The 23,850-nt window shown below is 44.8% G+C and overlaps 1 protein-coding gene across 1 annotated transcript in view; it reads right to left on the bottom strand.

Annotated features, from left to right (window-relative positions):
* Window positions 1-23,850, bottom strand: part of dntt (DNA nucleotidylexotransferase) — a 367,455-nt gene that overhangs the window by 266,809 nt on the left and 76,796 nt on the right. The window contains exons 4-6 of the mRNA XM_033033629.1: window positions 8,576-8,746; window positions 6,918-6,989; window positions 418-541 (exon numbers count right to left, since the gene is read on the bottom strand). Of these exons, the coding sequence (XP_032889520.1) occupies window positions 418-541; window positions 6,918-6,989; window positions 8,576-8,746 (367 nt within the window). The remainder of the gene's footprint in view (window positions 1-417; window positions 542-6,917; window positions 6,990-8,575; window positions 8,747-23,850) is intronic.

Raw genomic sequence — 23,850 nt, 5'->3', positions numbered from 1 at the left:
GCTCTAGGGGCTAGTGGAATGAAAGGATATGGGGAGAAGGCAGGCATGAGTTACTGATTGTGGATGATCAACCATGATCACAATGAATCGATGGGCCAAATGGCCTCCTCCTGCACCTATTTTCTATGTTTCTATGAAAACAAAGGCAAACTCATAGCATCAGTTTATGACATTCTTGTATCAAGATTAGGAAGGAAATTCAAAACCAACCTGCCACGATTCTCAACACACAGATGTTACTGCAACAAATTTGAGCTTACCTTTGCCTTGGTGTCAACATATTAATCACAATCCATATAGAAGCAGGGAAGAAGCAAAGGGAGAATTGAAATAAACATAATCATTGACGAGTATGGTTTTGCCCATTGTGTTAATACTGTGCACAATATATGTACAATTCACTATTCCAAATATTACCTGCCCTCTGCATTTTGGTAAACGTGATATCCTTTGTTGCTTTTATTTCCTCCAAAGTCCGAAAGCCTAGTCCATACCACTTGTCAGCTGTCTTCACACCAACACCAAAGACACTGGTGAATAGCTGCAGTAAAATAATTTACATTGACTGGAGGTAATTGCTCTGTTAAGGTTCATAGCTCCATTATATACATTCTTACAGTATGTTAATAAATGCTTCAAAATATCAAAAATAACTAAAGGGCCTGTCCCACGAGCATGCGACTGCATGCGGCAAGCGCGACCAAACCGGAAGCGGGGGCCGCGCGGAGGTCGAGTGGTCCCGTACAGGGCCTGTCCCACGAGCATGCAACTGCATGCGGCAAGCGCGACCAAACCGGAAGCGGGGGCCGCGCGGAGGTCGAGTGGTCCCGTACAGGGCCTGTCCCACCAGCATGCGACTGCATGCGGCGAGCGCAACCAAACCGGAAGCGGGGTCCGCGCGGAGGTCGAGTGGTCCCGTACAGGGCCTGTCCCACGAGCATGCGACCGCATGCGGCAAGCGCGACCAAACCGGAAGCGGGGGCCGCGCGGAGGTCGAGTGGTCCCGTACAGGGCCTGTCCCACCAGCATGCGACTGCATGCGGCGAGCGCAACCAAACCGGAAGCGGGGTACGCCCGGAGGTCGAGTGATCCCGTACGAGTTGACGTGAAGTTCGAGCGAAGACGCTGTGTACGGCGTCAAGACGCTGCGTACGGCGTCGAGACGCTGCGCACACCCGTCGAGGCGGTGGGTACGGCCTCAACGCGGCTGCAGGCCGGCAGGCCGTTGCCGCGCGGAGTTTTTGGACAGTGTCAGTTTTTCGGAGCCCCGCGCGTTGTCGGGACCAGCTCCGCACAACTCCATACGGCTCCGGCGATCGAAGTGGGACCGGCCCTGCGAGGCCGTACGGCTCAAGGGACCACGTTAGGTCGCGCTTGCCGCATGCAGTCGCATGCTCGTGGGACAGGCCCTTAAGTCTTAAGAATAAATATACAAACTTTCCCAGGCAGGCTTATTCCAACTGAAAAGAAATGGTTATTAACATGTTAACTCTGGGTCACACAAAATTACATTTCAGAAGTTCTATAGTTTTATATACCATGTGATCAGCTTCATTAAATTAGACATAAGAAGTATTAATTTTGCTGCAAATGTTTACCCTCCGTTGCCACTTTACCCATTACATAACATTAATCAGAAGATAGCCTGAAAATGCTGGAGTAACTCTGTGGGACAGGCAGCATCTCCGGATAGAAGAGGAATGGGTGACATTTTTGGTCGAGACCCTTCTTCAGACTGAAAGTTAGAGGGAGACACAGATATAAGGACGGGTAAGGTGTGAAAATGAGACATCAAAAGAGATGCAGCTTGAGGAAAATGTAGAATATATCATTGTTAGCTAGGAGAAAGTGACAACAAAGCAAACAGAGATAAAATGTAAGCTGGGGGGGGGGGGGGGGGGGGACAGTCAGACTGTTTGGAGAACATTTTACTTCGGAGTCACGTGAGTGACTACGTGAAGAGCCCGCTCAGCACGCATGCGCGACATTGCGTTCACGCAGGCAACGGCGACGCAGCGGGAGTAGGCAGCTCCCGCTACAAGCCTGAAGGAAAGGTCCGTTAGGTAAGTATTTACCTTCAGTTTAAACTAGCGACTTTGCGTTTATTTTTGCTCCAGGGGGAGCAAAGCAGCAGAGGGAAGCGGCCCCCGTTCGACTCCAGGAAAGGAGCCGACAGTGGAGGGGGGAGAGGCGGCAACGGGACCGCACACGCTGCGGCCCACAGACACGGGTGCTGCGCTGATGCCCAGTCCGCTAAAACAGCTGTCTGACCAACAGCAGCGGACTGGAGGAAAATTTAAAAACCGACCGGCACCCCTGCAGACTCCCGACAAGGAGACTCGCCGCCCGAGAACCGCTGAAATGCTGCCCGAAAACGGCAGACAGCCTCTAACAGCAAGGTCAGGACCAACCTCAGGCTGGAGACAAACACGGAAGATGGAATCAACACTTCAAACAAGAAACAAGAATATCTGTTTCTCCAAGCCAGAGGAAGGTCATGGAGCTAAAAACTCCAGCGAGACTTGCCTCAGGAGCAGGGGCAAGTCTGCCAAGGGAGCTTAACACTCCCACTCCGGTGCTTCCACACTGGCCATCTCCCTTGTCGAGGGATCGATGGGGACCAGAGCTGGGCTGGTCAAGAAGAGGGGTCACTGGCTGAAGAGGAGTATGCTGAGGTACAGGATCAGGAAGAGCTGCTGGGTGTGGCCGCTATGTGGCTCCACCACTAGCGAGATGGCTTTTCAGTCTCAACTGGCGGCCAGCTTACTACCTGTTCTTCTCAAAAAACCTCCCCAAGACAGGTAGTCATGAGGTGTTGGATTTCATCACGCCTCCCCTAAATTGCATTTACTCAAAGTGCCCACCGTTATTGGGGGGTACATTGAGCATAGCTTTTAAAAACCCAAATATCTCAAAATGAATTTGATATCCCTGACGTCGGCTATCATTTTCGCATGCTCATCCCAGAGGGACAGGGTAGTATGGCAAAACACCTGACCCTACTGCTCGCAATGCTCCGCAACTTCTCAGGAAGTCATAAAACCTGCCCTCAACTTAAGACATTTACAGGACTGTGAGAACGCCGACCTCACAACCACAGATCCTGCTATCTGGCTAAGTTACCAAACTAAGCCTAAAAAACTGAATGAAGTGTCCAAAATATTCGGCTCAAGAGGGCAGGGTCTGGAATGAGCACCACACTAAACCAGTCAGCAGTACCTCTAACGCGAGCTCGGGGCCTGCATGCCAATCCCGTAAGCCTTTCAGGCCAGGGCCCAGAGCAGACCCCATGGAAAATGCGCCACCCCACAACAAACAACATCCCTACAGACAAGGAACCAGAAACCGAAGAAACAACAGTGAAGACAGATAAGTATGGTTCCTACCATCACATAAAGGTGAAGGGTTTGTACTAACAGAGGGGAGGGAATCACACCTGGTTGGGAAACTATCACTCTTAAATAGAATTAATATCTTGCCACCAGTACAGCATGGGGTCTACCCTCCCTCTAATAAACATGAGGGTCTAGCTTCTGGGGAAATATACCAGGGGTCATAAGAAATCCCATATAGCCTTGGGTACCCTAATAACCACAGATGGTGAATGTCGCACCATCATTGATTAAAACCACATGAAATATTCATCAGGTATACCCACTTATGGAATCTGTAACTGCTACCATGGATTCCTAGGATACTTTATGGTAAACATCGACTTTAAAGATGCATACTATTCAGTACCCCTTCATAAGGGTTCGGGTATACCACAATTTACCTGGATGGGGTAACCATGGCAAGCATTGCCATTTTTCATTCACTGCACATCTCGCATATGTATGTGACTAGACTTGGCTAATATGAGCTGAAGCTATCCAGAATCAAAACAGCCCTGACACTTTAAGGAACATTACGTCATGGCATGTCTATATATTCACGACAGACTATCCTTGGATGTAGCTATCAGCAGCATTAGCTACTAACGTATTTAGCCTGGGCTCTGTCATATATCCAGATATCTACGTTGAGCCCATCCACAAAATTGTCTATCTGGAATTCATTAATACTATCAGTTATGGCACATCAACCACCTATCGTCTACGTGATAGAGTATTGGGATCAGTAGCAGCTTTACTAGCTACTGAACATTGTATCTTTCCAGTGAGCTAGATACTAGTGTTCAACTATATTCCATACCTAGAATATGGTGGCAAATGGGCTATCTGGAGTTATCATCACTTAGACACTGGGCATTAACCTAGTTAGTAATTTTGATGCATGTTCTATTGAGTATATTCATCGGACTGGCTGTAAGGCCACAAATGGACCTGACCTCGGGGTTTTTCATAGGAAGAGAACTTAACATTTCTGATGCCTTCCCCACAGTGGAGCTTGATTCTGCTGTGGGGGGACGTATGTGTCAAACTCTATACATGTGTTATGTCCATTTATTCTTGTTTGTTAACCTTTTTCTATGGTATGCAAACATCCAAAGTTGTTTTAAGTGGCCAGTGTTATTATGGAATTCATTTGTAAATGCAATTGTGTAGCAGCCTCAAGCTCTTCAGAGAAGGAGGATTGTATTTGTATGCTTTCTACCTTTTTTTCTTGAGTAACATTCTTGTGTGTCCTGATATAGATACTGAGCTTTGCTAGCACTTGGTGCCAATGCGAGTTGACTTTAAACGTGCTATATAATAAAATTACTTACCATTAGTGAAGCATATTGCTCAGTAGTGCACCGTTTTGCATGTTCGTTTATAAACTAACAACATCACAGTGGTGACATATACCAAACCACTTGGGCAGAATAAAATCGATATCATGTGACAATTTATTTAACAATTGGTAACCGTATGTCGTCAAACATGTTTGACCATCAGTAACTTACCTATCAGGTGAGCTAAATACTGTAAACGAACATTTAAACCAAAATATTTGCTGAGATTACAAAGCAATATGGTCACCAGATATCGACTTCCTTATATTCCAATTAAAGCGCCACGTACCAATGTTTGTCGCATGAAACTAAACTCAAGGCAGCGGCTATGGATACATGCCCACGTATTGAGGGGGGGGGGGATCTAATCTCTATGTTCTCCCCTTCTTCTACCTCATCAATAGGTACTTGGGCCTCATCAGTCGGGTACTACGCAAAATACAGAGGACTAAACCCACGGTCATGGTTCCCAGTGGTCCTCGACATGACCATTAAAAGACCACTGCTGGGCCTGGATTGCAGAATTGGGAAGACCACTGCTGGGCCTGGATCAGACAGCACTATCAACATGATGACAGCATTCCGTCGCATGTCCACTAGGGAACATACCTGACAAACATCAAGAAGTGGGAAGAAACTGCTCAAACACAGGAACTACACATTCAACTACAACAAAAACCTGTACTGGAGTTCTGGCAGGACTTCACCACAAAAAAGGATTCAGCCAGAAGTGCTCTGTCAGCCTACTTAACTCAGGCACCAGGACCACAGGCCATAGGGTAACTCCCGCTGGTGATCAAATTCAGGAGAGGTTAATCCCCCAGACCCAGGTACACCCAAATCTGGGATGTCAGTGTGGACCTGACGTACCTTAGGGGATGGTCACCAGCCAGGTCCCTCAACCTGGAACAGCCCACCCTGAAGGGACATGCTGATGGCCTTGTCTCAGCACAAAGAGTCCAGTTCCTCCATCCACTACGATTGGACAATATGGTCCACTACACCACGATACATTACTATTAGGGACTGAGCAAACAGAGCAGACCAGGAACATCAGGTCTAGTCATGGAATTCCGGGCATACCCACCTGAACCACGGTTATGTGTCATGACCCACTTATTGAATTACATCGACACAATAAGTAATCCTCGAGGGAGAGAAAAAGCCTTATGGGTCAGCCACAAGAAACGTTATGGTCAGGTGACGAGCCAAACTATCTCACGTGGCTCAAGCAGGTACTGGGAGTCGCTGGAGTACATATTAACGTGTATAAATCTTACTCCACCAGGGCAGCATCCACATCAGTGACTAAGAGGATGGACGTGCCAACGGATCACATCCTGGCTACAGCGGAGTGGTCTAGGGAGTATACGTTCCAAACTTTTATAACAAACCACTGAAAGAACCTGTATCGCTTGCAGAAAAATAATCTGCAAAAAAATATATAATTTAAGCCCGGGGGAGCATTTGGTCTTGTTGTTGTTAATAACACCATTATTGTTTTTACAAACCATAGGGTAACTCCCGCTGGTGATCATGGTTGATTACGATAACATACTTCCTCCCTCGAAAGACTTCGGCAGCGAGTGAAGTATGAACTGTTACACGGTTTGAAATCACAGAGCTTTAAAATCGTCACGTAGTCACTCACGTGACTCCGAAGTAAAATAGTAAGATTAAACGAGAACTTACCAGTTTGAAGTTTGATCTGTATTTTATGAGGAGTTACGATGAGGGATACGTGCCCTCCGCTCCCACCCTCAATAATATGGGTCAATGATAACTAAGGTCTCCTTTTCTTTACTATGTTTATTTCAAGAACTGTGTCTGTCTGTGATTCCACACCGCTGCTTTGAAGTATGTCGCGCATGCGTGCTGAGCGGGCTCTTCACGTAATCCCTCATCGTAACTACTCATAAAATACAGATCAAACTTCAAACTGGTAAGTTCTCGTTTAATCTTACTATTATTCATTACACTTTCAATCCTTAACATTCATTATGCACATTCCTCCGGTGCATACCAACACCTATTAGACATTCTAAGCATCCCCTATGTTGCCCACCTAACATGATATTCCTTTCCACTGATACCTACAATGGGTTGCTGCCCTGCAACATGTTCATATTTCCCAGTACATTCTCTATAATCACTGTAAACAATTTGAACCTTGTGTTGTCACCCATTGTCTAGTATTTACCTTTCTTGCTTTATACTTCTCATCGCATAACAAACTTTCAACCTTGGAGCAAACTCCTTCTTCCAGAAGTTCCTGTATGAACACATTAAATCAATTTTAATCAATAGCAAGCCATATAATTATGCTGGCAATTTCGAACCTTTGTAACACCATTTTTAGTTTCTGCTGCATTTGAAAGATTGCTCTCGAGTTGTGTTTCCCTGGAGAAAAGCCCAATGTGACATGAGAAAGGGGAGCAGGGGGGGCAGAGAGGGCAACTGAAGGCAATGGGCAATGAAAAAGATGGCACGTGATCGGATCCAGGCATTCGCCAATCTCCACCTCCTCCTGTACTGTGCTCAAATGTGATGGGTGATAGTTAGTACACTGTAAATGGCTCATTTGTAATCATGTTACACTGTAAATGGCTTGTTTGTAATCTTGTATTGTCTTTCTGCAGACTGGTTTGCACGCAACAAAAGCTTTTCACTGTACCTCGGTACACTTGACAATAAACTAAACTGAACTGAACGGAGTTAACTTCCCTACTATTTCTCAATCTCATCATCGTCACTTACATCCTCTCATGCCTAACGATTCTTTGGGAAAGGATAACTGGTCTTTAATCCCCAAGATTCAGGAGCAAAGGGAGGAAGAAGTTGGTACCCGTTGAGGGGTGGACATGGCTCCGTAGCGACAGTCCACATGTTGAGTCACATAGAACTAGGATGAGACACCACCAATTTCATTTTCTCACAGTGTAAAGACAAATGGATGCACTCAAGCACCACAGTATTCTTCACAAAATGGACCAGAAGTGTGATCCAGTGCATATGGCAAGCCAGATGATCTTACAAGAAAAAGGGGGTAAAACCAAGAATTGAGGAGTGGGTACCAAGTGATAGCAGAGAGTTAACTAAATAATGTAGTGTGAGGAAGTAAAGTGCCACACATCATAGAGGTATATCACAGAAACAGGCTCTTCAGCCCAGCATGTCCATGCAGACTATCTAACATCCATCTATAGTAGTCCCATTTATCAGGACTTGATCCATGGCTTCATATGCAATGCCATTTCAAGTGTTCACTTGGCTACTTTTGAAATGCTGTGTACCTGTTTCCTCAAGCAGCGTATCTTCAGTCTGAGGTGTGGAGGATTTGACGTAATTGATGTTAGGAGAAATGTGCGGCAGGAATTTGACAGTAGTTTGTTTTGGTTAAAGGGTTAGGATGTCAAAAGGATGAGTATGAAAGTTATACATTAAAAAGTTAAAGAATATGATGATATCCACACTGAGCATGAATGAAAGGATAACATATCATTATGCAGGAAGGAACTGCAGATGCTGGTTTACACCGAACATAGACACAAAATGCTGGAATAACTCAATGGGACAGGCAGCATCTCTGGAGAGAAGGAATAGGTGACGTTTCGGGTTGAGACCCTTCTTCAAACTGACAACATATTAATGTCAGCCCCATCGACATGATCAAACTAAATCATTGAGAAAATATTGATATCAGTATTCATACTCAGCATTTCAGAATTAAATATTAACAAATGAAGATACAGTCCTCTTCAGATTATGTGGTTGACTTGAAGAGGTTTGTAATATTCAATCTCTGTTCTAGCAGGGTCAACAACAATGACTTGTAGAGCTTTTTACAATGTTTCGTACCTCAATTATAACTCTTGTTTGGTCTCCAATACAAGGCAGTCCCTCCAGGTCATTCATTCCAGTTATTGGATAAGGAAGTGATTTTAACATTGATGCTGCCCGTGAATACGCCACAAAGGAGCCAGCGTTTTCATCGAACTCGCAGTTTTCTGCCAAAACCTCCAATGTATCCTGTAGAACAAATAACAATACAGGATGATGAGCATTGCCATGTTGCAACATATTAAATCTCAGACACTATATGCAGTTTACTATAACCAATATGATCACGTTAAATTTATGTGTTGATCCAATAAAATCTGTTGAATTAATTTTTCCTCCACAGTGGCACAGCGGTAGAGTTGCTGCCTTACTGCGCCTGAGACCTAGGTACGATCCTGACCATGGGTGCTTTCTGTACGGAGTTTGTACATTCTCCCCATGACCTGCGTAGGTTTTCTCCGGGAGCTCCGGTTTCCTCCCACACTTCAAAGACGTATAGGTTTGCAGGTTAATTGGCTACGATAAAATTGTAAATTATCCTTAGTGGGTGTAGTATAGTGTTAGTGTGCGGGGATAGTGTGCGGTCCTTACAGGGTTTTGTGTCCTTGAATTGCCACCTTCCCTGTAAGACGTACATGTGTGTAGGTTAATTAGCTTGGTATGAATGTAAAATTGTCCCTAGTGTGTGTAGGGTAGTGTTAGTGTGTGGGGATCGATGGTCTGTGGGCCGAAGGGCCTGTTTTCATGCTGTATCTCTAAACTAAACCAAATTAAAATGTGTGCAAGTGTCAGCTTTGGATTTCAGATCAGTCGAAGAATGTAAAAAGTTTGAATGCATTTTAAGAATCCATCCACAAGTACAATGATGTGAAATATCATAGTGATATTTTGATAGTACATTCATATGTTTATGAAATAGACCACATAGTTAGAACAAGATCAAGTTCAGTTCTATAACAGGTTGGGACCTGATGAATTTTATCACTCCATCCATCACAAATAATATATTTTAGTCTCACTTCTCAAATCTTGGAAGCTTAACTTTCCAGACAAATAGATTTTCAGTAATCAACATTTCAATAATCTTCATATCTGTCAGCTGCAGTTATAATGTATATGAACATTTGAAATCACCTTTAAAATAACTTGATGGTAATACACTGAACCAATTTGTGACGTTTTCCAAATCCAGTTTTCCAATGGGAATTCGCAATCTTATTCTAACATGTATTATTATCACCGGCAGTTCTAATTTGTATATATTGTGACTTTTAGTTAGTAAAATGTCTTGAGGCACTTTGCAGCAGCTGGATATTATGAAGTAAGTAACATAAGAAAATATTCACACCAAGTAACATAAAAAAATATTTTGACTGGTAATTGTAGAAGTTAACTTTAAAAGGGAAAATCAAAGAAGAGAGATTGCAAGGGTTAGTCTCAGTACAAAGTTGCAGGAGTTAATAGGGAGAATGTGCTGGGACTGAACATCTTTAGCTGTTTTGTCTTTCCTCTGCTTGTTGGTGAGTGCAGCTACGTTCCTGACTCCTGAGCAATGTAAGTCCATTCCTGCATCCAGCAATGAGTGGCCAGTGTTTGGACGAGGACTGATAAGTGGCAAGCAACATTAGTAACAATGCCCGTATTCCATAAGTGAATTAAAGAAAAAGGTTTCGAGTAAAATTCTGTGCAAATAATACAAAGGCGATCTCCCACTGCTTCAAGAATGAATGCTGTTGGGTGGGGAATTCCAGGATTTAGATCTCATGATGATAAAGAAATGGTGAAAAAAAATTAAAACAGGATGATTTGAAAGGAACCTGCAGTTAGCCTTGCTCCCTGACAGTCTCGTTCTTCTTGATGTTAAAGGTCACTGTTTATTAGGCATGGTCGGAATGGCAGCAGATACAAAAGTGTGAAGGTATGTACCACCAGATTCAGGAGTAGGAAGGAACTGCAGATGCAGGTTTACACCGAAGATAGACACAAAATGCTGGAGTAACTCAGCGGGATGGGCAACATGTCTGCATAGAGAGAATGTGCTGCCAGTCCCGATGGGTTACTCCAGCATTTTGTGTCTATTTTTGATGTAAACCAGCATCTGCAGACATTCCTGCACATGGGGGCTTTAGACCATGCTGATCAACATTAGGTTCAGTGTCGCATTGGAAGGCCGGCTCCCTCTTCTTGTGTGTGACTCATCTGGTACAGAGAGAGACTTTACCAGCATTAACGGCCAATTGCTGCCACAGGATGACAGGATGCCACAGGATTTCTCTTTGAAATTAAATGTTTTGAAGCTCCATGACATTCACAGTCAAAAAGAGTCTTTATTGTAAAGTCATTTATCATCCCAGCCTACAATGGACAATGGAGGCTACACAAGAGAATAAGTGATGAAATGTGCATGAAGGAACTGCAGATGCTGGTTTAACAGAAGATAGACACAAAAGGCTGGAGTAACTCAGTGAGAGAGGCAGCATCTCGAGAGAGAAGGAATGGGTGACCCTTCGAGAAAAAGGTTCTTGACTCAAAATTTCACCCATTCCTTCTCACCAGAGATTCAGATTCAGATTCAATTTTAATTGTCATTGTCAGTGTACAGTACAGAGACAACGAAATGCATTTAGCATTTAGCCTGTCCCGCTGAGTTACTCCAGCTTTTCATTCCTATCTTAGTGACAAAGGGCCTGTCCCACTTTTGGCGAGTTTGCCCTCGACTCATACTCGCAGCATGGTCGACACGAGGTCGTAGGAGTTCTTCGTAACTCTCCTTCATGCTCGAGAGTGGTCTCCGCGTACTCGAGGCCTCAGCTAGGTTTTTTTCACAATGTTAAAAAATGCCCGCGAGTGAATAAAGGTCGCCATGGAAAAAATCGATGCCTTTTTTACTTGTAGGTTTAGTCGTAGTAGGTCGTAGTAGGTCGGCATGTTAGTCGTAGGTAATCGAGGGTAGCCGAAGGTAGTCGTAGATAGTCTTCATCATAGTCGAAGGGAGGTCAAAGGAGATCGAAGGAGGTCGTCTTCACTCTCCACTATTCGGTGTCCAATTTTCCCGAAGTTAGTGGTAAATTAAATTAAATTAAATTTCTTTATTTATATAGCACATTTTTAGTCAACTTGCATTGACCCCAAAGTGCTTCACATAATTACATCCACACACACAGGCAAAGGTGGGTGAAGTGTCTTGCCCAAGGACACAACGACAGTATGCACTCCAAGCGGGATTCGAACCAGCTACCTTCCGGTTGCCAGCCGAACACTTAGCCCATTGCGTAGCTAGTCGAAGCTAGTCTTCAACATCGTCGAAGGAGGTCGAAGGGCGTCTTCAACATAGTCGAAGGAGGTTTTCAAACTCTTCTGAACTCGACAATTAGGTCGCCCAAGTGGGACAGCCCCTTAAGTGACCATTCTCTTTCCCAAATCCTATGATACTGAGCAAAATACCAAATTTTGGTTAGGTTAATGTTAAGTTTTGGATTAGACGCGGTAAAAATGTAATTTATACCTCTTACATTTCCAAGCTAAATTAAATGATAGCAAAGCTTTTGTCATTAATTTCAAAATGCAAACATTTTGCAACATAAACCAGAACTCATTACTCTGCTAGCTACAAAAATTGGCTCTATAGCCTTGTTTTTCTAGCACTCCGGTGCCAATTCAGTACCAATATGGTGACTGATTTGTATGGCATGAATCTCACAGCTGCTGTATTGCTAAGGGCATTAGCGTCCGCACAACTAAAAGCTGCCAAATATATGTCGAGTAAACAGATCATGCCAAGGAGCTCAAGCTCCACCATAACAAATTAAAGATTTGCATTTTTATTGCACCTTTCCAAACATCACAAAGCTTCTTCGACTTTTAAAATGTAGTCAGCACAGGACGCACAACAACAGTAAGTCTTCTCGCAGTAAACAGTAATGTAACAATGACCATGCAATGTTGACTGAGAGTAAATATTGTCCAGGTCACCGGAAATAATTTCCCCAGTCTTCATCAGAGACAGTAATGTGACTTGGTATATACCGATCCCACCCTTAGCTCCAGTTGATGGAGGCAGTATCATCAGCTAACTATCAGCCTGACAGCATAGATTTGTATGCTAGAGTTGAAGCCTCACTAAACCTTTAGATTAGTTTAGTTTAAAGATACAGCGTGGAAACAGGACCTTCGGCCCTCCTAGTCCGTACCGACCAGCGATCCCCGCACATTAACACTACCCTACACACACTAGGGACAATTTTACATTTTCCTAAGCCAATTAACCTCCAATCCTGTACATCTTTGGAGTGCGGGAGGAAGCCAGAAATCCAGGAGAAAACCCATGCAGGTCACGGGGAGAATGTACAAACTCCATACAGACAGCACCCATAGTCAGGATTAAAACTGGGTCTCTGGTGCTGTAAGGCAGCAACTCTACCGCTGCGCCACCCTGCCGCCCTGACAAGCTTCTCTGACAAGAGTGCATAGAGGTCAAAGAATCACACAGCACAAAACGGAGACAATGTGTAAACTCACGTGGGCAGCACTGGAGGTCAGGATTGAAGCCATGTCACGGGTGCTGTGAGGCAGCAGTACTACCAGCTGCTCCACCGTGTTTACCCACTGATCAACATTTCCTTTCACCTCGTAGCAGACCATGTATTCATCCGCTTCCCCACATTTGCCCACAACCAATGCTCCCACCACTCACCCCCACCCCACCCTCTCTCCTCCTCCACAGAGTTTAGTTTTTAGTTTAGAGATGGCCCCATAGCAGAAGCATCCACGTGGCGGGGCTGGAAACTGGAAGTATCCTGAGTTAATTCTGCTACCACCATCATCTATTGCAACAAGTGACGGCTTCCACTGATTGTCGCCGGAAGCTTGCGTCCTTTTCATGACGGACGATGGCAGCGAGGCCAACATTTGTAACAAGATGGACACGCAAAAAAGAAGTTTAGAGATACAGTGCGGAAACAGGCCCTTCAGTCCAGCGAGTGACCTGCTATCCCCGCACATTAACACTATCCTACACACGCTAAGGACAATTTACACTTATACCAAATCAATTTTACTTCGGAGTCACGTGAGTGACTACGTGAAGAAGGGCCGTCCGTCTGCGTGAGCGTCATTGCATCTGAAAGCTACGCACAGCGACCGACTGGCAGGGGCATTGCGGCCTCCCAGCGGTTAGGTTTAAAAAGCGGCAGGTAAGTTTTTTAAACTAATCTGCGGTCTTTGCGGGTTGCGAAAATAATTGTGTTTTCAGGAGACCCGGGATGTCGAAGGTAAAGAGATGGTCTGTGGGGAAGTCGGCTACCGAAGACAGCGGTAATCCGGGTATCGGGCGACTGTCTCTTTCGCCGACATTGCCGCCGGCAGCAGAGCCGGCAGGAGAAGACTTGGTGCGGGAGGAGAGCACCGTGGCGGTCCCGGCAGGACGCAAAGCCACACATAAGTCTGCCAGACCCGTTGACTCAGATGAGTCAGGGGAGGAGGGATTCCCTCCATCATCGGGAAGCGTCCGTGGACGACTCTCCCACATGGAGCAACTTGTGGAGAAGTTGCTCCAGAATGATCTGCTCCGTAGGAGGGAGCAGTATCAGCACGGGTCTCCACAGCAGGCTGTGCCATCAGCCTCTTACATGGGGCAGCAAAGTGTCTTCTCCATAGAAGGGGGAAGTACATCAGGACGACAATATCCTGACTCTGAATATGGGAGCACAGTGGGGAAGCATTCCCAGGGACGCGGGGCAGAAGTGCCGCTTCAGTCATCCAGGTTCGCTATAACTACACCATTGGGTGCACCCCGGATGAAGACCTGGCTAGTAATATAAATTACTTGGCATCCCACCAGTTAAAAGAACTGGCCATGGAGGAAACCATGAATAGGTACCCCCACCTGCAAACTGTGCTTCCCTCAACGTTCAAGCTGTGAACCATGCCATCTGGGGACAGATTGGACCAGCAGTCAGGACACAGGAGGTGAAACTCCAGAAAGTCCTCAAATTAGTGGTTTGAGGAGTGGTTGGAAGACTTCTCAGCGATAGAGAGCAAGACACCATGGCGTTACTGTGTAATGCCCATTTTGAGATTAATTGCCTGCGTAAAAATGCAATGAGACCATCAATTAACTCAAAATGTGCTATGCTATGTAAGGCCAGCAATGTCCAGCCAGCCAACTATCTATTTTGTGAAGATCTGCCAAGGCAGGTGCGAGATCTGGACGACGAGGCAAAAACTGTCCGCCTCATAACAAAGGCCAGAACACGCAAAAGGGTCCGTCGCAAAGGATGCACCCTACAGCTCCAGGCGATACACGCCCGGCACAAGTGGAAGACCGACACAAGAAGCATCAAGGTCTTTTTTAGGGGCAGGCCCCAGCCAGCCCACAGCGAGGATGCGGAAAGGGCAACCACCAGCTCAACCCTCCAAGCCTCGCGAGAAAAAAACAGCGCCATACCGCTAGTAACATCGGAGGTAAGTCAACCTAGTTCCTTGGGGAACACCTTAGACAGGCCTCAAGTACCAGTGGGAGGAAGGTTGAAATACTTCTTGAATAAATGGTGTTGGGTCACAACTGATCGGTTTATACTGCACAGTATACAAGGGTTCAAAATTGAGTTTAATTTGGATTCATTACCACCCACACAACATTCACCTATTCGCACATATGTATTCTCTCAACAAGAAACTATGGATATACAAGAAGAAATTCAAACATTATCTGACAAAAATGTCATTGAGAGGTCACATACAGAACCTCACCAATTCATATCCAATATTTTCTCAAAAGAGAAAAAAGATGGAGGGTGTCGTATCATTCTAGATCTTACGGAACTCAACACATATGTGCAATATAAACATTTCAAAATGGATAACTTTGGCACAGCAATACAGTTGGTTTCCAAAAATGGTTATATGGACCTTAGAGATGCATACTATTCGGTGTCTATTCACAAAGAGCACAGGAGATATTTGAAGTTTAACTGGATTGGTCAGTCATGACAATACAAGGCACTGCCAAATGATCTAACTTCAGCCCCCAGACTATTCACAAAACTACTGAAACCTATTCTGGGTCTATTACAATCTCAGAATCACATAGTCATGGCATATTTGGATGACATTTTTATAATTTGGGGTCACCAAAGAACTGGCAGAATCATCAGTCATAGCAACAAAAACCATGTTTGAAAGACTTGGGTTCCTCGTTCACCCAGTTAAATCAAAATTGATACCTACCAAGGTTATTGATTACCTGGGGTTCACAATTAACACAGTTCATATGTTAGTGACGTTGCCCAGGGGCAAACAACTAGATCTTATTAAAGCCTGCAATGATCTTATAGTCAAATATAAGTCATCTATCAGGCAGACGGCGAGTGTGATTGGCAAATTAGTAGCTGCATTTCCAGCAGTACGTTACGGACCTTTGCATTATCAAAATTTACAACAAGCAAAGGAACGAGCACTCAGATCCCACGCTGGTCAATACGGCAAACCAATGCGATTGCCAGCTGAGGCCATTGTTGAATTAGAATGGTGGATGATGAACATATGTCATAGCTCAAGGGAAATCTTGCTGGAAACCCCATCGGTGGTCTTACAAACCGATGCAAGCGGGTTAGGATGGGGAGCAACTGACACAGTCACCAGCTGTGGGGGTAGATGGAATGAGCAGGAGTCTGTAATTCTATCAACAACATGGAATCAATTACCTAGAATTGTTGGGGGCACATTATGAGTTCAAGGCTTTTTGCAGCAACATGCAACATATGCATGTTCAGATTCAGATTGATAACACTACAGAGGTGGCATATGTCAATCACATGGGTGGTGTTAAATCTGTATCTTGTGATAGATTGTCAAATCTTATCTGGCACTGGTGTATCGAGAGGGATATTTGGGTCACAGCTGTCTATCTACCAGGTAGATACAACACGGTGGCAGATGCCAGGTCACAGAATGGATGGTAAATCGTGCAGTTTTTAATGAAATAACCACACGATTTGGCATCCCAGATATTGATCTGTTTGCATCTAGATTAAACCATCAGTTACCCAAATATGTGTCCTGGGAGCCGGATCCAGGAGCAGTGGCGGTGGATGCTTTCTCCCTCAATTAGGGAGGAATTTTCATGTATACATTTCCTCCATTTTGCCTCATCAGCCGATGCTTGACAAAAATCAAGCAAGACAAAGCCACAGGCATTTTGGTAGTGCCGGATTGGCCTACACAAGCCTGGTTCCCGAAGATCTTGGGAATAATAACCCAGCCATTAATGGCTGTACCCAAGAGCAGGGACCTCCTAGTGCACCCAGTTACGGGGAGCAACCATCCACTACATGACCAAATCAATTTATTGGTTTGCAGATTCTGAGGAGGCCATACCAAGGTCTTGGACTGTCCAAACGAACTGTGGATGTGATTACAGCGGCATGGAAGGACAGTACTAAAAAACAGTACGTCTCGCATATAAAGAAGTGGGAAATGTTCTGCAAGGCCAACAACATTTCATATGACACAGTTCGGATCACAGATATACTCGAGTTCCTATCCACCCTGTACTATGACCATAAATTAGGCTATAGTGCAATCCATAGTGCCAGAAGCAGGGCACGGGTCGATAGGAACGCACCCTCTTATAACCAAATGTATGAAGGGTATATACAATTCTACACCACCAAGGCCAAGGTACACGGACATCTGGGATGTGAGCATGGTGCTTACTTTACTTCGACAGTGGGCACTGCCTATCTCCTTACCATTATCAAAACTCACTCTAAAGGTGGTCATGATAATGGCGCTGGTAACAGCACAAAGAGTCCAGACTCTGCACAAGTTGCGACTTGACTACATGACCACCAATGTCAACAAAATAACTTTTGTCATCAGGGACTTGATAAAACAGAGCAGGCCAGGAATGCCAGGGATTAAGATAGAGTTCATGGCATAGCCTGAGGACCCACGGTGTGTGTGGTAACACATTTACATAATTATCTGAGATTTACGAGGAACCTCAGAGGCTCTGAGCAATCTGTCCTGATCAGTCATAAAAAACCTCATCATAAGGTATCGACTCAAACCATCTCCAGATGGTTAAAGAAGGTAATGGCGGAAGCGGGAGTGAACATTGACATTTTTAAATCTCACTCCACCAGGGCTGCATCTACGTCGGCAGCAAGAGCTATGGACGTGCCCCTCGACGACATCCTAGCGGCTGCAGGATGGGCAAATGAACGAATGTTCCACCGGTTTTACAACAAGCCTATAACCGGACCGTTTTAAGTTCTGTTTCCTAGTTTCCCCCCAGAAATGGAGGGGTTACTATTAAAAAAATTATTTTCACTTTAAAGCATCAGTGTTATTAACTACGTTATGTCTGAATGCTTTAAGGACTACACTCATCCATGGTCAATTCAATCAGTGTGTGACGCCTGGATTCGTAACCGGCGTGAAATCACAGAGCTTTGAAATCTTCACGTAGTCACTCACGTGACTCCGAAGTAAAATAGTAAGATTAAACGAGAGCTTACCAGTTTGAAGTTTGATCTTGATTTTATGAGGAGTTACGATGAGCGATTACGTGCCCACCGCTCCCACCCTCATATTATCAAGGTCATATGGAAGTTCTAGTTTCTTCACAATCTTACTATTCATAGTTTTTTTTTATCTGTGATTTTACACCGCTGCTTTGAAGATTGACGCGCACGCAGACGGACAGCCATTCTTCACGTAATCGCTCATCGTAACTCCTCATAAAATCAAGATCAAACTTCAAACTAGTAAATTCTCGTTTAATCTTACTATTAACCTACATACCTGTATGTCTTTGGAGTGTGGGAGGAAACCGAAGATCTCAGAGAAAGCCCACGCGGGTCACGGGGAGAACGTGCAAACTCCGTACCGACAGCACCCATGGTCAGGATCGAATCCGGGTCTCCGGCGCTGCAAGCGCTGTAAGGCAACAACTCTACTGCTGCGCCGCTGTGCCACCCCTGAGATCTACAATTTCAGTCCAGAGAAAAGATCACATTGCCAGTGTCCTTTCAAGTCGCAGTGGTTATGAATATTTACTATGTTTGATTACAGCCAGGGTGGAGCTGAAGATTATAGCAACATCCTGTTATTAGTCTTTGTCTGCAGACTGCCCTGTTCAGGGTAGTCTTATCCTCCACGGAGCTGATACATGAGCTACCTTACTACATGCCCTGGCAGTGGTCACTTCTACCCAGTAACTCATCATGTTTAGAGATCACATCTAAGCAACTACCATTGAGCACTTCAATTGCCAAGGCATGGATGGCTACAGACTGTATATTGACTAAAGGTACCTGCTGGTCAGCATGGACAAGATGGTCAATAGGCCAGTCTCTGTGCCGTGTCACTCTATGAACCTCTACTATATAGAGTATCTGCATCTGAGAGGGTGGGTTTGAACAATAGACTGGGAAATTAAGACACAAGCAACTGTGGATGCTAGAATCTTGAGGGGTAAAAAACAAACTGCTGGAGGAAGTCAGCAAGTCAGGCAGCTTCTGACCAGGTTGAGAAATTAGATTTGTTCCTCTCTCATAGCCAGGCTCCAGGCAGGTGGAAGTTGTCGAGTCTTTGCGAGAAGGACACAAAGGTTTGATTATTGTGAAGACAGATCAAAAGTGAATGGTGTGCACTTAATCAACCAACAGGGTTAGATGTTGGCATATCACTGTCCTCAGTGAAAACCATGAGGTTTCCATCCCACTAACAGCCAGCACAGCTTTGTCCTGAAAACTGAGCTTATGGACAGTGTTTTTTTCTCTGCTGTCAGAATGCTGTTGCTGGCATGATATCTGTGGCACCACTTGCTCCAAGAAAAGGGAAGAGTGTAAATGAATTTGTTACAGTGTGATATGTGCAAAATGTTATCCGTGGCTGAAAAAACAAGGAGTGTGCGTAAACTGTGAGATATGGATATGATTGTTTGAGTGATGGTAAGTATGCGACTTTGTGGCAGGCTCTAGGATTTTAAATAGGACCCTGATTGATACAGATCATTGTGAAATGGCTAATGGAGATCTATATCATGGAGCAGAGTGTGATCACTCTGGCGCATTTGTCAGGGATTTTCTAATGTAGTCACTGACCTTGAGCACACATGTCAGGCTATTACATTGTATTCCCAACTCTGCATTCTAGCCCTGAGTGGTTTGCTCCTTTGACTACACTCTTTAATCACTTGCTCCCACTGTTTCAGTATGAACCTGGCATTGGAAAATCAGCCTGCCCCCTCCAACCCCAGCTCTGCCATGGCTTGCTGCTACCTTGGTAAAGCTTTATACAGGAGCGTGCTGGTCACAACGAACATTTTTCATTCAGAAGGTGCGGACACAGCTGTACTCAATACAAGGTTTATTCAGCCATTGCAGGCAACTCCTGATATAACCCATGAAGGCTTTGTGTCTCAATGCAAGGAACATTCGTAATAAGGTGGATGAGTTGAATGTGCAGATAGCTATTAATGACTATGATATAGTTGGGATCACGGAGACATGGCTCCAGGGTGACCAAGGCTGGGAGCTGAACATCCAGGGATATTCAATATTCAGGATAGAGAGAAAGGAAAAGGAGGTGGGGTAGCGTTGCTGATTAGAGAGGAGATTAACGCAATGGAAAGGAAGGACATTAGTTTGGAGGATGTGGAATCGGTATGGGTAGAGCTGCGAAACACTAAGGGGCAGAAAACGCTGGTGGGTGTTGTGTACAGGCCACCTAACAGTAGTAGTGAAGCTGGAGATGGTATCAAACAGGAAATTAGAAATGCGTGCGACAAAGGCAAAACCGTTATAATGGGTGACTTCAATCTACATATAGATTGGGTGAATCAAATTGGCAGGGGTGCTGAGGAAGAGGATTTCTTGGAATGTATGCGGGATAGTTATCTAAATCAACATGTAGAGGAACCAACGAGAGAGCAGGCTATTTTAGACTGGGTATTGAGTAATGAGGAAGGGTTAGTTAGCAGTCTTGTTGTACGTGCCCCCTTGGGCAAGAGTGACCATAATATGGTTGAGTTCTTCATTAGGATGGAGAGTGACATTGTTAATTCAGAAACAATGGTTCTGAACTTAAAGAAAGGTAACTTTGAGGGTATGAGACGTGAATTGGCCAAGATTGACTGGCAATTAATTCTAAAAGGGTTGACGGTGGATATGCAATGGAAGACATTTAAAGACTGCATGGATGAACGACAAAAATTGTTCATCCCAGTTTGGCAAAAGAATAAATCAGGGAAAGTAGTACATCCGTGGATAACAAGGGAAATCAGGGATAGTATCAAAGCGAAGGATGATGCGTACAAATTAGCCAGAAAAAGCAGCATACCGGAGGACTGGGAGAAATTCAGAGACCAGCAGAGGAGGACAAAGGGCTTAATTAGGAAAGGAAAAATAGATTATGAAAGAAAACTGGCAGGGAACATAAAAACTGACTGCAAAAGTTTTTATAGATATGTGAAAAGAAAGAGATTAGTTAAAACAAATGTAGGTCCCTTGCAGTCAGAAACAGGTGAGTTGATCATGGGGAACAAGGATATGGTGGACCAATTAAATAACTACTTTGGTTCCGTCTTCACTAAGGAAGACATAAATAATCTGCCGGAAATAGCAGGGGACCGCGGGACCGTGGATAGGGGAGAACCAGTGGATGTGTTGTATCTGGACTTCCAGAAGGCTTTTGACAAGGTCCCACATAAGAGATTAGTATACAAACTTAAAGCACACGGCATTGGGGGTTCAGTATTGATGTGGATAGAGAACTGACTGGCAAACAGGAAGCAAAGAGTAGGAGTAAACGGGTCCTTTTCACAATGGCGGGCAGTGACTAGTGGGGTACCGCAAGGCTCAGTGCTGGGACCCCAGCTATTTACAATATATATTAATGATCTGGATGAGGGAATTGAAGGCAATATCTCCAAGTTTGCGGATGACACTAAGCTGGGGGGCAGTGTTAGCTGTGGATGCTAGGAGACTGCAAGGTGACTTGGATAGGCTGGGTGAGTGGGCAAATGTTTGGCAGATGCAGTATAATTTGGATAAATGTGAGGTTATCCATTTTGGTGGCAAAAACAGGAAAGCAGACTATTATCTAAATGGTGGCCGACTAGGAAAAGGGGAGATGCAGCGAGACCTGGGTATCATGGTACACCAGTCATTGAAAGTAGGCATGCAGGTGCAGCAGGCAGTGAAGAAAGCGAATGGTATGTTAGCTTTCATAGCAAAAGGATTTCAGTATAGGAGCAGGGAGGTTCTACTGCAGTTGTACAGGATCTTGGTGAGACCACACCTGGAGTATTGCGTACAATTTTGGTCTCCAAATCTGAGGAAGGACATTATTGCCCTAGAGGGAGTGCAGAGAAGGTTCACCAGACTGATTCCTGGGATGTCAGGACTGTCTTATGAAGAAAGACTGGATAGACTTGGTTTATACTCTCTAGAATTTAGGAGATTGAGAGGGGATCTTATAGAAACGTATAAAATTCTTAAGGGGTTGGACAGGCTAGATGCAGGAAGATTGCTCCCGATGTTGGGGAAGTCCAGGACAAGGGGTCACAGCTTAATGATAAGGGGGAAATCCTTTAAAACCGAGATGAGAAGAACTTTTGTCACACAGAGAGTGGTGAATCTCTGGAACTCTCTGCCATAGAGGGTAGTCGAGGCCAGTTCATTGGCTATATTTAAGAGGGAGTTAGATATGGCCCTTGTGGCTAAGGGGATCAGAGGGTATGGAGAGAAGGCAGGTAAGGGATACTGAGTTGGATGATCAGCCATGATCATATTGAATGGCGGTGCAGGCTCGAAGGGCCGAATGGCCTACTCCTGCACCTAATTTCTATGTTTCTATGTTTCTATGTTCATTTGTTAACCAGACTGGACATTGCATTGATGACACACACATACGGCGGCACGGTGGAGCAGCGGTAGAGTTGCTGCCTTACAGCACTTGTAGCGCCAGAGACCCGTGTTCGATCCCGACTACGGATGCTGTCGGTATGGAGTTTGTACGTTCTCCCCCCGTGACCTGCCTGGGTTTTCTCCGAGATCTTCAGTTTCCTCCCACACTCCAAAGACGTGTAGTTTTTGTAGGTTATTTGGTAAATGTATAAATTGTGTGTGAAGGATGTGTGGGCATCGCTGGTCGGCGCAGACCTGGTGGGCCGAAGGGCCTGCTTCTGTGCTGTATTTCTAAATGAAACTAAACAAAACAATGTAAAGTAATCTGTCCCAGGTTTTTGTACACATTCCTCATGCAATATTTTTTCGGTGTGATTGAAGGTTAATATCTCTCCCATTCAGTACGTCCTCCACAAGACTCTCAGAGCAATGTCAGAACACCATGGAGTTTGGTCTGTCCCACCTTATGCCATTCTTGAATAGGTTAAACTGGTCAATACACATGACCACAATTACCATAGTCACAATCCATTCTCTCCTTAAACTGTCACACTTAAATTTCACATGGTGGTTGTCAGTCCTTAGTGATATTTAGTTCTTGGTTACCTTGTACTAAACGTTATTCCCTTATCATGTATCTGTACACTGTAAATGGTTCGATTGTAATCATGTATTGTCTTTCTGCTGACTTGTTAGCACGCAACAAAAGCTTTTCACTGCACCTCGGTACACGTGACAATAAACTAAACTGAACTAGTCTAAAGCTCGGGCACCCTAGTGAAGCAATAGACAATAGACAATAGATGCAGGAGTAGGCCATTTGGCCCTTCAAGCCAGCACCGCCATTCAATGTGATCATGGCTGATCATCCACAATCAGTACCCCGTTCCTGCCTTCTCCCCATATCCCCTAACTCCGCTATCTTCAAGCGCCCTATCTAGCTCTCTCTTGAAAGTATCCAGAGAACCGGCTTCCACTGCCCTCTGAGGCAGAGAATCCCACAGACTCACAACTCTCTTCCAATCAGTACCCCGTTCCTGCCTTCTTCCCATATCCCCTAACTCCACTATCTTTAAGAGCCCTATCTAGCTCTCTCTTGAAAGTATCCAGAGAACCGGCCTCCACCGCCCTCTGAGGCAGAGAATCCCACAGACTCAAAAAGTGTTTCCTCATCTCCGTTCTAAATGGCTTACCCCTAATTCTTAAACTGTGGCCCCCTGGTTCTGGACTCCCCCAGCATTGGGAACATGTTTACTGCTTCTAGCGAGTCCAAATCATTAATAATCTTATATGTTTCAATAAGATCACCTCCCATCCTTCTAAATTCCAGAGTACACAAGCCCAGCCGCTCCATTCTCTCAGCATAGACAGTCCCAC

This window comes from Amblyraja radiata, chromosome 15, assembly GCF_010909765.2.
Source record: "Amblyraja radiata isolate CabotCenter1 chromosome 15, sAmbRad1.1.pri, whole genome shotgun sequence".
Taxonomy (NCBI): Eukaryota; Metazoa; Chordata; class Chondrichthyes; order Rajiformes; family Rajidae; genus Amblyraja; species Amblyraja radiata.
The sequence above is the reverse complement of the archived record's forward strand: the minus strand, read 5'-3'. Positions and strand labels throughout refer to the sequence as shown.